General features: G+C 44.5%; 1 protein-coding gene across 3 annotated transcripts in view; it reads right to left on the reverse strand.

Moving 5' to 3' along the window:
• LOC144791743 (zinc metalloproteinase-disintegrin-like lachestatin-1) overlaps positions 1–13570 on the reverse strand; it is a 4387327-nt gene that overhangs the window by 303643 nt on the left and 4070114 nt on the right. For all 3 annotated transcript variants that reach the window (XM_078666511.1, XM_078666510.1, XM_078666512.1), the window contains one exon: positions 8476–8569. In XM_078666511.1, the coding sequence (XP_078522637.1) occupies positions 8476–8569 (94 nt within the window). The remainder of the gene's footprint in view (positions 1–8475; positions 8570–13570) is intronic.

Genomic DNA, 13570 nt, shown 5'->3' on the forward strand with positions numbered 1-13570 from the left:
CATGTTTTGGTGCAGAGAAAAGTGAAGAGGCAACATGACATATATCCCTATGGGCATGCCTGCAACCCACTGCCTGAGGCCTAGGTAAGTCACCCCTCTAGCAGGGTACACTAGCCTTCAGGTGAGGGTACAGTGGCATGAGCCCTGTACCCCAACAGTGTTTAATTCCATCCTTAGACAGTATAAATGTAGCAAAGCCATAAAGATGTATGATCTAGGGGATGGTGATTACGAACTCCACATCTCCATAATCGGTGTACTAAGCTCTGGGAAGTTAGGTAGCAAACTTCTCAGCACATTAAACCCACACTGATGGCAGTGTGGGATTTAATGTAAAATACACTCAGATGGTATCTTAGAGATGCCCCCTGAAAATCGACCAGCCCTGGTGTGGTCCCTGAATGGCTGCCCACCACTTGCCACCACCAGACAGGTTTCTGGAACCCTGGGTGGAGAGCCTCCGTTCTCTGGGTCCTGAAATAAAACCCATCCGGGGCAGAAGTGTGCTGCCTCCTCCCTTAGAATGGGCGGGGTCCATGAAGGGGAAGTTTCAAAGGCCTTCCACCTTTGTAAGTTGTCCCTGCATTTTGCTGCCCCAAGCAACTGGCTCCCACTGGTTCTTGCCCCCACTTTAGGTTGGAAAATAGATGAGAACCAAGCTGGGAAGACAGGTGTTCCCATCTTCGCCAACCCCATCTCAGTCCCATTATCTTAAAGATGAGGGGACTCAGCCAATTAGGGTGAGGCTCATGCCCCCTCTCACTGGAGGGTGGCTTAATAGGGGGTCTACCCACCCCAAGTAAGGGACCCAGTGGTACTGACCTGCAAACCTCTTTAAACACCCCTAAATGTATTATAGGGGCCACCATAAATCTTGCCTCCTCAAATTTGAGGAAGAAAAAAGGACCAAGACCTTGCTGACCCAGGAAGAAGAGGACACCAACTGCTTGGCCCCAGCTCTACAGGCCTGTTGACTTACAGCAAAGAAACCTGTGTATCCAGCAGCCCCCGAGAGCCTTAGGATCTGCCCTACACTCACTTTACAGACTCTGTCTCCTGTGAGCACTCAATTTGCTCAACAAAGACTCCAGGACCGGAATCTGGATTCTGGTGACTCCGCAATTCTGCACCACTCTGCAGATGATGCCTTCGGCCCGAGTTTGAGTGGCCCAAAACCACAAGGAGGTCTCCCCAGTGAACCTGACCTGGGATCTGGTGATCCCCAAACCCCCTCAAACTTCAAGACGACGCCTGCAGCCTCAAACTGAAGAATCCCACTGACCGCGACCGGAGCTGGTAAACAAACCAGATGCCAAAAAACACCCCTGCCCCTGATGCCCCATGGCCAAGGGTGGCCCAACCAATGGTGTCCAGGCATCCCCCAAAAACTCAACTTACTTTTCCAGCAAGTTGTCACCTTCAGGATGTCTTCCTTCCCAAGCCTGCTGCAACTTTGCTAAACCGAAGGTCTCCTTTGAAAACTCAATTTCTTCTTGGCACCCTGCTGCTGGCTTCCCCTGTGCAACTGGTGGTGCACCTCCTCTGCTGATTGTTGACCCCTGCAGCGCTGACCTTAACCCAAGAGTTTTGCTCCCCCACCTAACTGGCCTGCTCTTAAGCAGTCCCTACCTGAAGGCTCCCATAGTCACAATGGCTAACATTGGGCCCCTGCAATCTGTACCTGTCCAACTCAGTGCCGCTGGTGATACAACTAGAGTGCCTCCCTAGACCTTGAGGAACCTTGGTCCGAACCCCCAAAACTTCGACATGTGAGATGTTTACTTACCTGTGAAACCGAAAACCATTTTTCTCCCATAGGAACCCATGTTATTGCTCTTTGGGCCTAAAATGTCCAAGTGTTGAAATGTTGTTTTGTATGAGGGAAAAAGTCATTATACCGTAAACCAAGAAACGTATTATTTCTTGTACTGTGAGATCCCTTAGTGTAGTATCTATGCATATCACTTCAAGTACTCAAAGTATTCTAGAAGTAATCTAACAGTATTCTAAAAGTAATTATTGTGTAATGTAAACTGATTTTTGAACCAATACCAACCTGTAACAATTGCAAATTCAACCACATCTGCATTTCCTTGTGAAGTCTTGCATTCAAGAGTGTATTTTACTTACCTATGGCAAGTCTTGCTTGGTTCTAAAAATAAAGGATAAGTATACCTTTTTTATATTTACCTAATGAGTCTGGTTTCAGTCCCTGAGTTTGTGCCATCAGTCTTGATTGAGTGAATACAATAACTGAATACAAAAACTGCTCACCCACATTACCACAAAGAGAGCTGTTAGTACTTGCCTAATTACGCCTCTGCTATACCTCTGGGGACTCCATGGACTCTGTGTACACTATACCTTACTTTGGTAAAGTATATACAGAGCCAGCTTCCTGCAACCATTTTAAGTGGCTTATTCACCCTATATGGGGATCTAAGGTGGGTAGACTTTAAATGTGTATTAAAATGTTATTACATTATTGTATAAGTGAAATAAAAACATTATTTTAAACATATCTTTTAGACTTATTTAAAATACATAAAGAAATATCCGCTATATGTATCAAGCTATTTAGCATTCGCAAAGGCCGAAATTCTGCGAATTTCGGCCTTTGCGAATGCTAATTAGACAAATGGTATGTATCAAACAAGTTTGATGCAAAATAAGGAATAGCAAAATTTGCTAATCCTTATTTTGCGATTGCACTTAAGGAATTGCAAATTTTGCGATTCCTTAAATGCAATGTATCAAACAAATAATATGCAAAAAATGCCATTAAGGATTAGCAAATTACCACCAACTTCTAGTTGGTGGTAATTTGCGAATTCTTATCAAAAAGCATTTTTGAAAAAAACCAAAGGTGCCATATGACGCCCATACATGCCCTTAGGGCATGTATGTGCGCCATATGCCCCCAAATGTCTTTTACAGGGGTGCAGCAGGGTGTTCTTGAGACACCCCTGCACCCTTGGAAAAATCCCTAATTTGCGATCAGCAAATTGCTAATTGCAAATTGCACTTTCATTCCTATGGGCCTCCTGGCCCATGGAAATGAAGGGGTAATTTGCGATTAACAATTTGCTAATCTCAAATTAGGAATGCTAAGGAATCGCTATTGGAAAGCGATTTTGTACATACATACCGTTTTGCATTTCCTAAATAGCGATTCCTTAAAATTCGCTATTTAGGAAATGCAAAATGGTTTGTTGATACATATAGCGGTATATATTGTATATTATTGTTTAACAATTAAAAAATAAGTGATGTATTTTTGTAAATAGTATCAATATTTTTGATTGCTTTTTAAAAATCAGGGTTAGTGTAAAATAAAAATAAAATAATAAAACAAGTGATTTAAATATATGTTAAACATTTTTTCTTATTAATATTTATCTGTCTGTAGTTGTGGATTTCACATTTTTTTATTAATTTTTCAAAACCTTTGAATTTTTTTTAATTGTGAATGAGCTTTAGTTTATGTGACAAACAGTTTGCAAAAACTATGATTTTTTTTTAAAAAAAAGGTAAGTTGTACTAAATTATAAAATTATAAATATACAAGTTAATATGTTGTTTCTGCGACAGTAATTCTAGATGTAAGTGATATCACTTCAAATATAAGCACTTTCCCTACAGTTTGCAGGAGTGGAGTTAGATTAGTAAGTATAACCTCCCCCCGTTATCTGCTCACACCCCAGAGTTTGTAGGGCTGATGTTAGTATAGTAAGTATGCACCTCAACCGTACATATAAATGCTTTTCCCAGTGTTACTGGGACGGGAGTTAGAAGAGTACACATAACACCCCAAACTTTGTCCCAGTGTTTGTACAATTGGAGAAAGAATAGTAAATGAATCCCTGACCCTCCCCCCATTTAATACACATACCCCAATGGTTGTAGGATTGGAGTCAGAATAGTAAATACATAATCCTAATTATATACACCTTACCCCAATTTTTGTAGGACTGTAGGTATATTAATAAATGTGCCATCCTCCAAAAATATGCACTTTCACCAGTGTTAGTGGGACGTGACTTAGTATGATAAATGTAACCAACAAATATATGCATTTACACCAATATTACCCAGTTCCATGCATCAGATGTGCGGGAGGCACCCGATGCAACAGTGTTCGTGTGCGTCGCACAGCTCCGGCATGTCTGAGCACATGGCACTAGAAATTGTTTTTCTTTGCTACAAAAAGGCCTCTGGAGCTGGGTAAGAGCTTCCCCAGCTCCCAAACAGTTCAGATTTTTTCAGTGAAAAGATGATCAGCACGCACAGCACGCTGTTGTAATTTCATAAAAAAATAAAGTGAAATGAGCCGATCAGCTTGTTTTACTTCCACTGCCTATATGCTCCTGGGGTTATCTCAGCCCCCGAGCACATAAGCAGACGGGAGAGGTATCATTGGAAAGGGAAGAATCTTGAAGAAGATCATATCTATGCCGACTCAATGTCTCATGGATGACTAAAGATGAGGCAGTGGGCGCTGGTATATCAATATTCAATTTTGCTGCTCCTCTGACCAATACTTCATTGAATGTATTGATGTCACCAATGGGAAACACTTGGATCGGTGGAGTATCCATGAGTGTTGGTGAATAGTCGCTGTCGGATGACGTGGAGGAGGAAGACCATGCGGGAGAACTGCATGCTCAGTAATATGAGTGAAACTTTATAGATCTTCAAGCAGGTATTGGGGAACATGTAGTAGCCCTACACCAGGATCTACTTTTTGTTATAAAGCGAATGGTATGTGGACGAGTGGTATCTCTAGGACCTGTGGCCCTCACTAGGGGGCTAGGAGAGATGGCCTCTGCTAGCTGAGCCAGAGAAGGTCTGGTTCGCTTAGGAGACTGTGCCCACAGTGGAGATCTGGACTGTGAGTACTCCCTTGAGTACTGCAAACCTGGGTTATTGTAACAGGTGAGTGATGCACAGTCTGCAGATATCTTGCAGATATATGTATGAAAGCCTCTGATTGATGGTGGGATGAAACATAGGAGGCTGCTGAAGCTCTTTCCTTAGACCTTTGGTGAAGGGCTGAGGCAGATGAAGGTCTCAACACTGACTGACTGGTCTCTTCTTGATGTTGGCTGAGACTTTGCGTGTCTTGGCAACAATTGCCACTTTGACATCATATGTGCCACCAACAGAGACCTCCGCCTCAACAGTGTGCTGTGGCCAGCCACTAGAGAAGGCTGCCTCAACGTTGAACAGTGCCATCCTGTCACCGACGGAGATGCCTGTATCGACGTCGAGCGGCGCCTTTTTTCCGGTGACAGAGATGTGTATCTTGAGTGATGCCGGGCTGGAGGAGAATTCAATATTGAGTGGTGTCTAGTTGCCCTTACGGTGAGGCATGTCAGGACACCAAGCAGTGCCGTATGGATGAAGATGTGTGTAGTGACGTTGAGTGGCGCTTGGTTTCTGCCGAAGGAGATCTTTTCTTCGACAAAGAGTGACACCTGCTTGTCACTGGTGGAGGTATCTCTCTCGATGTCAAGCATGTTGCTGCTGAAGGAGATGGCTTTCTCGTCATCGAGTGGCGATGGATTGCCATTGACAAAGCTGACTGTCTCGCCATAGAGGGGTGCTGTGTTGCCGCAGATGGAGACTATGTCACTGTGTTGCTGATGGTGGAGAACCTTGCCTCTGGGGAGAGCTAGGCGATGTCATCTCCGACACCCGAAGCATCGATGGCAAATGGGAATGATTTGCTTGCCTTGACGTTCCGTGCTGTATTGACTTCTTCGTTGTCGTTGATCTAGTAGGTGTTGAGTCTCTCAATATTGTTCGTCATTGTTTTTTTATCACCGGTGGGACTGTCAGTGTCGATCCAGATGCAGAACAAGTAGGGATTTATCCCCCTTTAGACACTGTACAGCGAAGTAGACTTGGACGTGGTAGGATGAGTCTTTTTCCTCTCCAACAGACCATGTATACAAATTCTTCCTCTATCCTTAAGAGTTCTTTTGGATACTTTTCTACGATGGTCACATTACTCAGGTTAAGGAGAGTCAGGAAGGCAGAGTATACAAGACTGAATGTGTGTCAGTCTGAGCTTTCTTTTTGCCACAGGAGGGACAGGTAGCAAAAAGAGACAGCATTTTTTTTAGAAGGAATAATACAAATTCCTGGCAGAAAAAAGGTTATGTTCACTGTAAGGGCACTATTAGAAGTCTGACGGTCCGAGGACCGTCAGACTCATGGTGGCGTGGCGGTTTTCAGATCCAGCCAACACCACTCTGGTAGTCTGACTACCTCATTAGGAGTTGGGCAGTCAGACCACCCTGAGCATGCCGGCTCCACCAGGCAAATGCTGTTCCCTGGCATTGGAGCGGAGGTCAGAGGCCACAATATACTTGATAGGAATGCTGTGGTCCTGCCAAGCATATTACGAGTTTTCACTCCTCCAGGGTTTACATAGAGGTTCTTCCTCCATATTTATCTTGGAGAAGAGGAAACAAAGGGGGCCCTACAAGGCCCCTTTGTGCCTCAACCGCATGTGGATGCACATGGAGGAGCCTAACATGTGTCCCCCTGTGTGCATGCACATAGGTTCCTGCACGGCTTGGACTTTCGAGTCCATGCTGTCCAGGAACCTCGTAGTGCAGTCCCATTGTGATGCCTTTCTCAAAGGCACAGTGGCCTTTAAAAGAGGCACCGGCTTGGTACCACCACGCCACCCGCCTGCCAGACTACTTAAAAGTCATAATCTGGCAGGCAGGCAGCAGTGACCTTTGGTGGTGTGTGTGGGTTCATCAGAGATGATGTGGATGAAGTCATTAGTGATGTCATTTGAGATGTCATCAGTGATGTCATTTGAGATGTCATCAGTGATGTCACAGGCCATTTCATGAGTGATGTAATATGTGAAGTCATAAGCAGTGCATTGAGGGGGCAAGTTGGTATAGTAAGCTCAAATAACTATTACTGCTGAATTTCACTGGTTTTGTACGAGTGAAACCTGAGCCTAACTATAACGTCTCTGTAACATTTGGGTTATTAAGTCACTTTCTAAGGATTTTTAAATTCCATTTCCTAATTATAACGTCCCTGTAACCTTCGTTTTTTCAGTGAATATATATATATATATATATTTTTACCGTGGACACTCAGTCACAAATCATCAATGCAGAACTTGTTAATTCGCAAACTATTGCGGTATGGTTATCTGCAGATAGTATAAGCCCATTTTGGAATCTTATACATATAAACAGTTTGTGGGTGTGTTGCCAAATACCAAACTCCTGCCATTATAATGTCTAGGATAAAACAGATAATAAGTGCACTCAAACTACCATGCCGATAATGCTTCATAACTTGCTGAGGTGGTGTCATGTGTATAAATAAGTAACACAAATGAGGGACAACTGTTTGTAAACCGTGATCAGGGACATTTTTGTCCGAAACGCGTAGGTGAGGAACATTGCGAATAAAGAACCGAAGTTAAGCCGTTGAAGTGGTGTGCGGCGTCTTCATTAAATTGGAGGTCTTTTGCTCAAGCATGTTCTGTGAGGATGCCCCAAACCTTGCCGCCAGCACCAGCTGTTAAGCCGCTCCCCCCGCTTGGGACATTTGCTCGTGTAATATATAGATATATAGATAAATTAGATATATATTTAATATGTGTCCGGGGTCCCTGCACGTGGGAGGGAATATTCTAATGCTTATGACTGTTGATGAGAATCCCCGGAAGAGAAATATATATTCCACAAATATACACACATACACAGAAATGACTTCATCTTGCTTCTTGCCATAAGACAGTGGGGATGTTACTGGGACATAAATATAGCACCAGAAAAAAACAGCTTACCAACAATAAGGTACAAGGCACTTGACTTAACCATTTAGTGCTTGTACCTATATATACTAGGTTGTCTTTACAAGTGTTTCATAGTACTCAATACATTTATTAAGAATTGTGATATTGATTCATCAGCAAACACCAGCATTGTAAAATTTACTTATTCTATTGAAATCAAGCACAATTTATTATAATTTCAAAACTGGAATGTACTTTCTTATGTTGAAACCACACCACCTCAACTTTGCGGAGGACATTTGAAACAGTTGTATCTCACTCAAGAGGGACATTTAATAAAAACATGAGTTACTGCAGCTCTGTCACAGACTTGTTAAGCCGTTACTTCTGACTTGAGAGGAACATCTCAGTAAGCTCTGAAGTGCTGACGTCTTGTTTCTTCTGACTTGAAAAGGACAATTAATAATTACTTGAGTTACTGTCGGTCTGTGACCGTTTGGCCTTTCCGATGCTAGTGTACAGTGCAGCCCTCCTACCACCTTTCTTGGAGTTTTACATCAAAATTGGTTATTCATAGAAAATAAATGCATCCTGTACTTTTGAATGCATTCATTTTGCATGAAGAAGAGCTCATCTACTGGCCAAATGCACATATCAATTTTGAAACTTAAATATAACATACTGTATGTACTCACTCTGTGCAGATGTTTTGTTGCATTTCGATCTCTGTGTGCAGTCAGGTGGTTGCCAGCCTTCCATACACTGACACTGCTCTTCATTATCACACACCTGAAGAGAGAGAAATGCATATTTGTTCATATAACGTTGCAATACATTTTCAAATGCTCTCTGTAATGGTGGCAAATGAGTTATCTTTCTAATTACTTGATGGATTGCTTTCCTGTTTCAGCTATTGTAGGTACAGATCAGAGTGAAAACCGGTGTCCCTCACTGGGAGGAATCCTAGTTTAAGACAGTAGGTTGTGTATGCTCTGATGATTTCTTCCAGACATTAGAAAGTGTCTTGCTGATAAATCTGCCATATTTTCTGCAACACAGATAAGCAATATATTACTCTAAAATATTGATCCATGTACATAACACCTAGAAATGATTAGTTCCTAACAAATCTCTCTTAGGTTTTGTAGGAAATATGATCTGCTTTTATAGTTACCCCCACTATTTACCTGGTGTTATTCTGTTTCTGACTGGTCTGACTGGGGTCCTACTAATCAGGACCCTAGTCTCTGTGCTTTCTCTGCTAAATTGGTTATGGTGAGTACTTAGGTATATCCCAGATTGGCTTCTGGAGTACCCTTATAAGTCCCTAGCATATGCTACTGAGGTACCCAGGGCATAGGTACACCACGCGTCCCCATGGGCTGAAGCATGTATTATGCCACCCGTGGGAGACCAACCAAACTGTGACTACAGACCTGTCATTGCACCCTGTGTGAGCTGGTGCTAGCAGCACTTACCACAGATATAGGTTTTTCTATAGCTGAGGTCACTGCACTTAAAACCTTTAAGTCACCCCTATGGCAGGCCTTTCAATTCTGAAGGCAAGGTGCTCGGTTCTAAGTGTGAGGGTGCCCCAGCATGAGCGGGAACACCTACAGCCTCCAGTGCCCATTCTTCCGGGTTGTAAGTGCATCAGCCATTATGATATATAGAGTGACCATGCGTCATTATGAGATGCCCATCTCTAAACTGGCTGGTACAAACGCTGCTGTGTTTGGTATCAAGCATGTTGGAATCATACCCCCACATGGTGTGGTATGTATGATTCCATGCACTATAAGGCTCCTCTGGGAGGCCCTCAGTGCTCCTGGTACCCATCTTCAAGAACCAGACAGCAAGCTGGAGCTGCTGCCGACCAGAGACATGTTTTTGCCTTCCTGCTGCTGAGCCAAGCTCGGGCAGGGGAAGGCAGAACAAAACATATCCTTTCATAGGGAAGTTTGACCACCTTCCAGACAGGGTTAAGTGTATTGGGGAAGGGTGGGAGCGCTTGCTATCACCACTGAGACTGCTTGAAGGGCACATTTGGTGCCCTCCTTTCATACTCCAGTTCAAACCAGTTCAGGGAGCCGTTGGCTCCCGCTCGGGCGCGAAACTGAACAAAGGACATGGGAGTATCCTTCCCACTGTCCAGCCCCTTGTCTGGGAGGGACCCGTGAATCGTCCCAATCCTTTCCTTAGGGTACTTAAGGGCTTACCTTTGGGTGGGTTCCTAGATTCGTCATGGGACAAGATTCAGATGAAGACACCACTTCTTTTTGATAATCTGGGCACTCTGGACTCTGCTGATCTTTGCTCTGGGCACCAAGACTGCAAATGGGAAGACTCCTTTTGCCCCTGGTTTCTTCATTCTGCTCGTCTGCTACAACATCCATGCATGTTCTCCATACAGTAACCTTCCAAAGCCTGTGGGCATCCAAGACATCTGAAGAAATCTCACTTGAAGTGTAGGAGGCACTTCCCTGCATCTGCAATTACCAAAACCAAGCTAACTGGTCTGCTACTCCTGGGCTCCCATGGACTCCGAAAGGCTCACCAACATGGGTGGTAAATGTACAACTCCCTAGAGACCTGCACTGTCTTCTCACTGAGTTTGAGGCCAGTATCCCTCGTCAGAACCGCAGGAACCAAACACCTGTGCACTGCATTGACTTGTCATTGCAAAGGCTTGTTAGCGCTCTTCCACAGAGATCTTCAGGCTCAAAGTAGCCTCAACCTCAAGCATTGACCAAGATCTTCATCCTCACTGCATCTCTTTCACCGTGGGTCTGGATCTTTGGTGAGCTGCTCGAGGTCCTCTTGTGATTCAAGTGCCTCCAGCCTGTGGATCCTCTTGAGGGTCTCCTTTGATTCCAGTGGGCTCCCCTGCTTGCTCTGGGCCTACTCTGACTTCCCTGTTTGTGGTGAGTCACTTGGACCTTGCTGGTCCTGACACTGCACCTTTTTTGCTTTCCACATTTGTTGCCATTGCAAAGGCTTTTTGGTGCTCCTGACGGACACCGACCCCTCAACTCTCGACATCTGATGTGTGAAAGCTTGTGAATGGCTCCTGGTCTACCACAGCATTGCCTGTTCTACACACCTGCTGTTCCAAGGTCATCTCTCCTGCAACAACCAATATTGGTGGGCATTGGTTTTCTATCCCCCCTGGTCACTCCTGAGTGGCATAGACCCTGTCCACTCTGCTTGTTGGTACTTCTTGTCTTGAAACAACCTTTGGGTTCCCCTAGACACTTTCATCTTCGCCAGCTGCATCTTCCTGAAGTCCTCCATTGAGTTTGACTGCGGTTCCCGATGCCACTTTGCACCTATGCACCCGGCTTCCCAGGTGTAGGTATCTTGGTTCCTAGGGTATCCACGCATGGGGTGGCTCTACAACCTTCTGTCTCCCACTGGGTTTCTTCAGGGTCTACTGAGAAGGGTCCTTCTTCTTTAAAATTGCAACAGCGACTTATGCATTGACTTGAATTGAGTGCTCAGTCATGTTCCCACTCTGCACACAGCCTCTGTGGGGTCCCTGGGTACTTACCTTGGGTGGTTCCTTGGGTCCCCAGCATTTATACATCTTCTGGGTATAGTTTAGACTTGAGTCGTGGTTCACATACTACCATTTTAATATATGGTTTAGTCTCCTCCATACAACCACTATGTATTTGTGCTACTTACCTATCTTTATTGTAAAGTATTGTATGCATTGTGTATAAGTCCGGGTAGGAGATATTTGTTTGTGATAGTGAGTGTCATATAATAAACACATATTTTCATGAATACAGTGTGTGGTTTGTTCTGAATCACGGACACCTCTGTTCTGATTCACGGACACGGACGCGCTCTCCCATAGCACCGCCCACTTCCTTTCTCTCCTCGCCCGGAATCAGCATTGTAGCTACATCGCCGCAGGGAACGCCGTAAGGAAACGCCGCGTGTAAGAACGCCGCAGTTTTCATGGATATCGCGGAAGAGCGCTGAGACGCGCTAATCTGGAAACACACTGCCCAGGGTTGTGAAAGTACGTGGCCAGTGGAGCAGGGCCATGGAAGCGCGAGCCGCGAGCCTGGTTTCGGGCGGAGTGGGAGGCGCGGGCTGCGATTTGGTCGGTTGGCAGCCTGTGGGGAGCTGGTGTTTCTGGTGCTGAGCGGAGCCGAGCTCCAGAACTACGTACTGCGAAGGGGCTTGTGTTGGTGGAAGAAAAAAGAAGTGCCCTATTAGGAGTAAACCAGTGCACAGAAGGCTCTGTGTGCAGATACACCTGCTATAAGCCCCAGGTGGTAGAGTGGCTGACTAAATGTCTGGAGATAGACTTGAGTACGGATTAAGTGAAGTAGCGGCTGATAAGAGGTGGAGGTGAGAGCGATTGTCCGCAGAACAGAGGTAAGTGGAGTATAGTCTAATATCATATTTTTTCACTCTATAAGAGGAAGCAAGGCGAAGTACACAAGGCATATGGAGAGTTGGGCTGAAAAGTACCTATAACATATCGGGAATTAAAGAAGGCGGAGGAGAAGGATACCCCAATGGCAATTATATTTGAAAGAAGGAGTTAGGAGAGAAAAGGACTTTAGAAGAGAAAAGTAAGAGCGATGGCCCTAGGGAAATCTAAAGCCCGGAAAATCCCCAAAAATCCTAAGAAAACAGGAAATAAAAGCCTGGGGATGGAGTATTCGATGGAAGTATCGAAAGGAGTGAGCGATGCAAATAGTGTAATTAAAAAAGTAGCGAAGGGGAATACCCGTTCACTGAACTCAACTCCACAGGTAGCGACAACATCTACTAAGACAGTAGGTGTAAAAGGCGGCTCAGCAGTATCAAAGTCAATTAAGGATTTTTTAGGGAAACATTTTAAAGGGAAGGTGACGCCTGATAAGGAGCTGAGCGTGGTAAAGAACCTGCTAATCTCTGGGGATCAGGCAGCTATAAGCGTGGAATCTTTGAACCAATCAAATTTTAATATTGCTGAGATCTCAATGGAACCACGCTTATCTTCCTCGCCAAGGTTACTTCAGTCGCTGTTTACCCAGGATATTGAAGTTGAGGGGGTGGAGGAAGAAGGACCCCCCTCAAGAAATGCCCTGTGTGAGGAAGACTCTATCCAGAGGGAGTATAGCTCCAAGGTGAAAGAAAGACTGGAACATTCCTATGCTGCTCGAACTGATTTATCAGAACCCATTTTGCATAGCCTGGAGGTTACAGACTCCTCCAGTGTATCTATGCTTGAGGTTATGTTGATGCTCCAGAAAACCCTGCAGGGTATTTTAGAGGTCTCAGTTTTAAATAACGACATTTTAAAAACACAAGGTAAACAATTTAAGGATATGATCGGAGAACTAACACAGATTAAAGGTCTAACACCCTCACTAGTAAGGCCAATAGAAGGTAATGTTGAAATAAAAGCTGATAGGGAGGAAGATGTTGAAGGGACCAACAGACTACAGAAGGATGAACTGACATTATATATTTCCCGTTGCCCCGTGATCATAAAGAGATGTGGGGAAAGGAGGTATAAAACACAAGTTACCCCATGGCCAAGGAAGGGGAGAAAAGGCCCACCTAAATGCCAACCCTTAAAACGACAAGAGAAAGGGAAAGGTCTAACGCCAGAACAAAGGCTAGCAAAGAGGGTAGTGATCCCAGAAATCAAAAAGATAAGCTTTGCAGATACAGGAATGACCACCCGAGGCCCTGAGGTATAACTTGGAAGGACAATAGGAAAAAGAGTGGTAAAGAGCACCAACAATAAGGGGAGGAATAATCCCAGGGAAAAGGAAGATG

This window comes from Lissotriton helveticus, chromosome 11 (assembly GCF_964261635.1).
Source record: "Lissotriton helveticus chromosome 11, aLisHel1.1, whole genome shotgun sequence".
Classification (NCBI taxonomy): domain Eukaryota; kingdom Metazoa; phylum Chordata; class Amphibia; order Caudata; family Salamandridae; genus Lissotriton; species Lissotriton helveticus.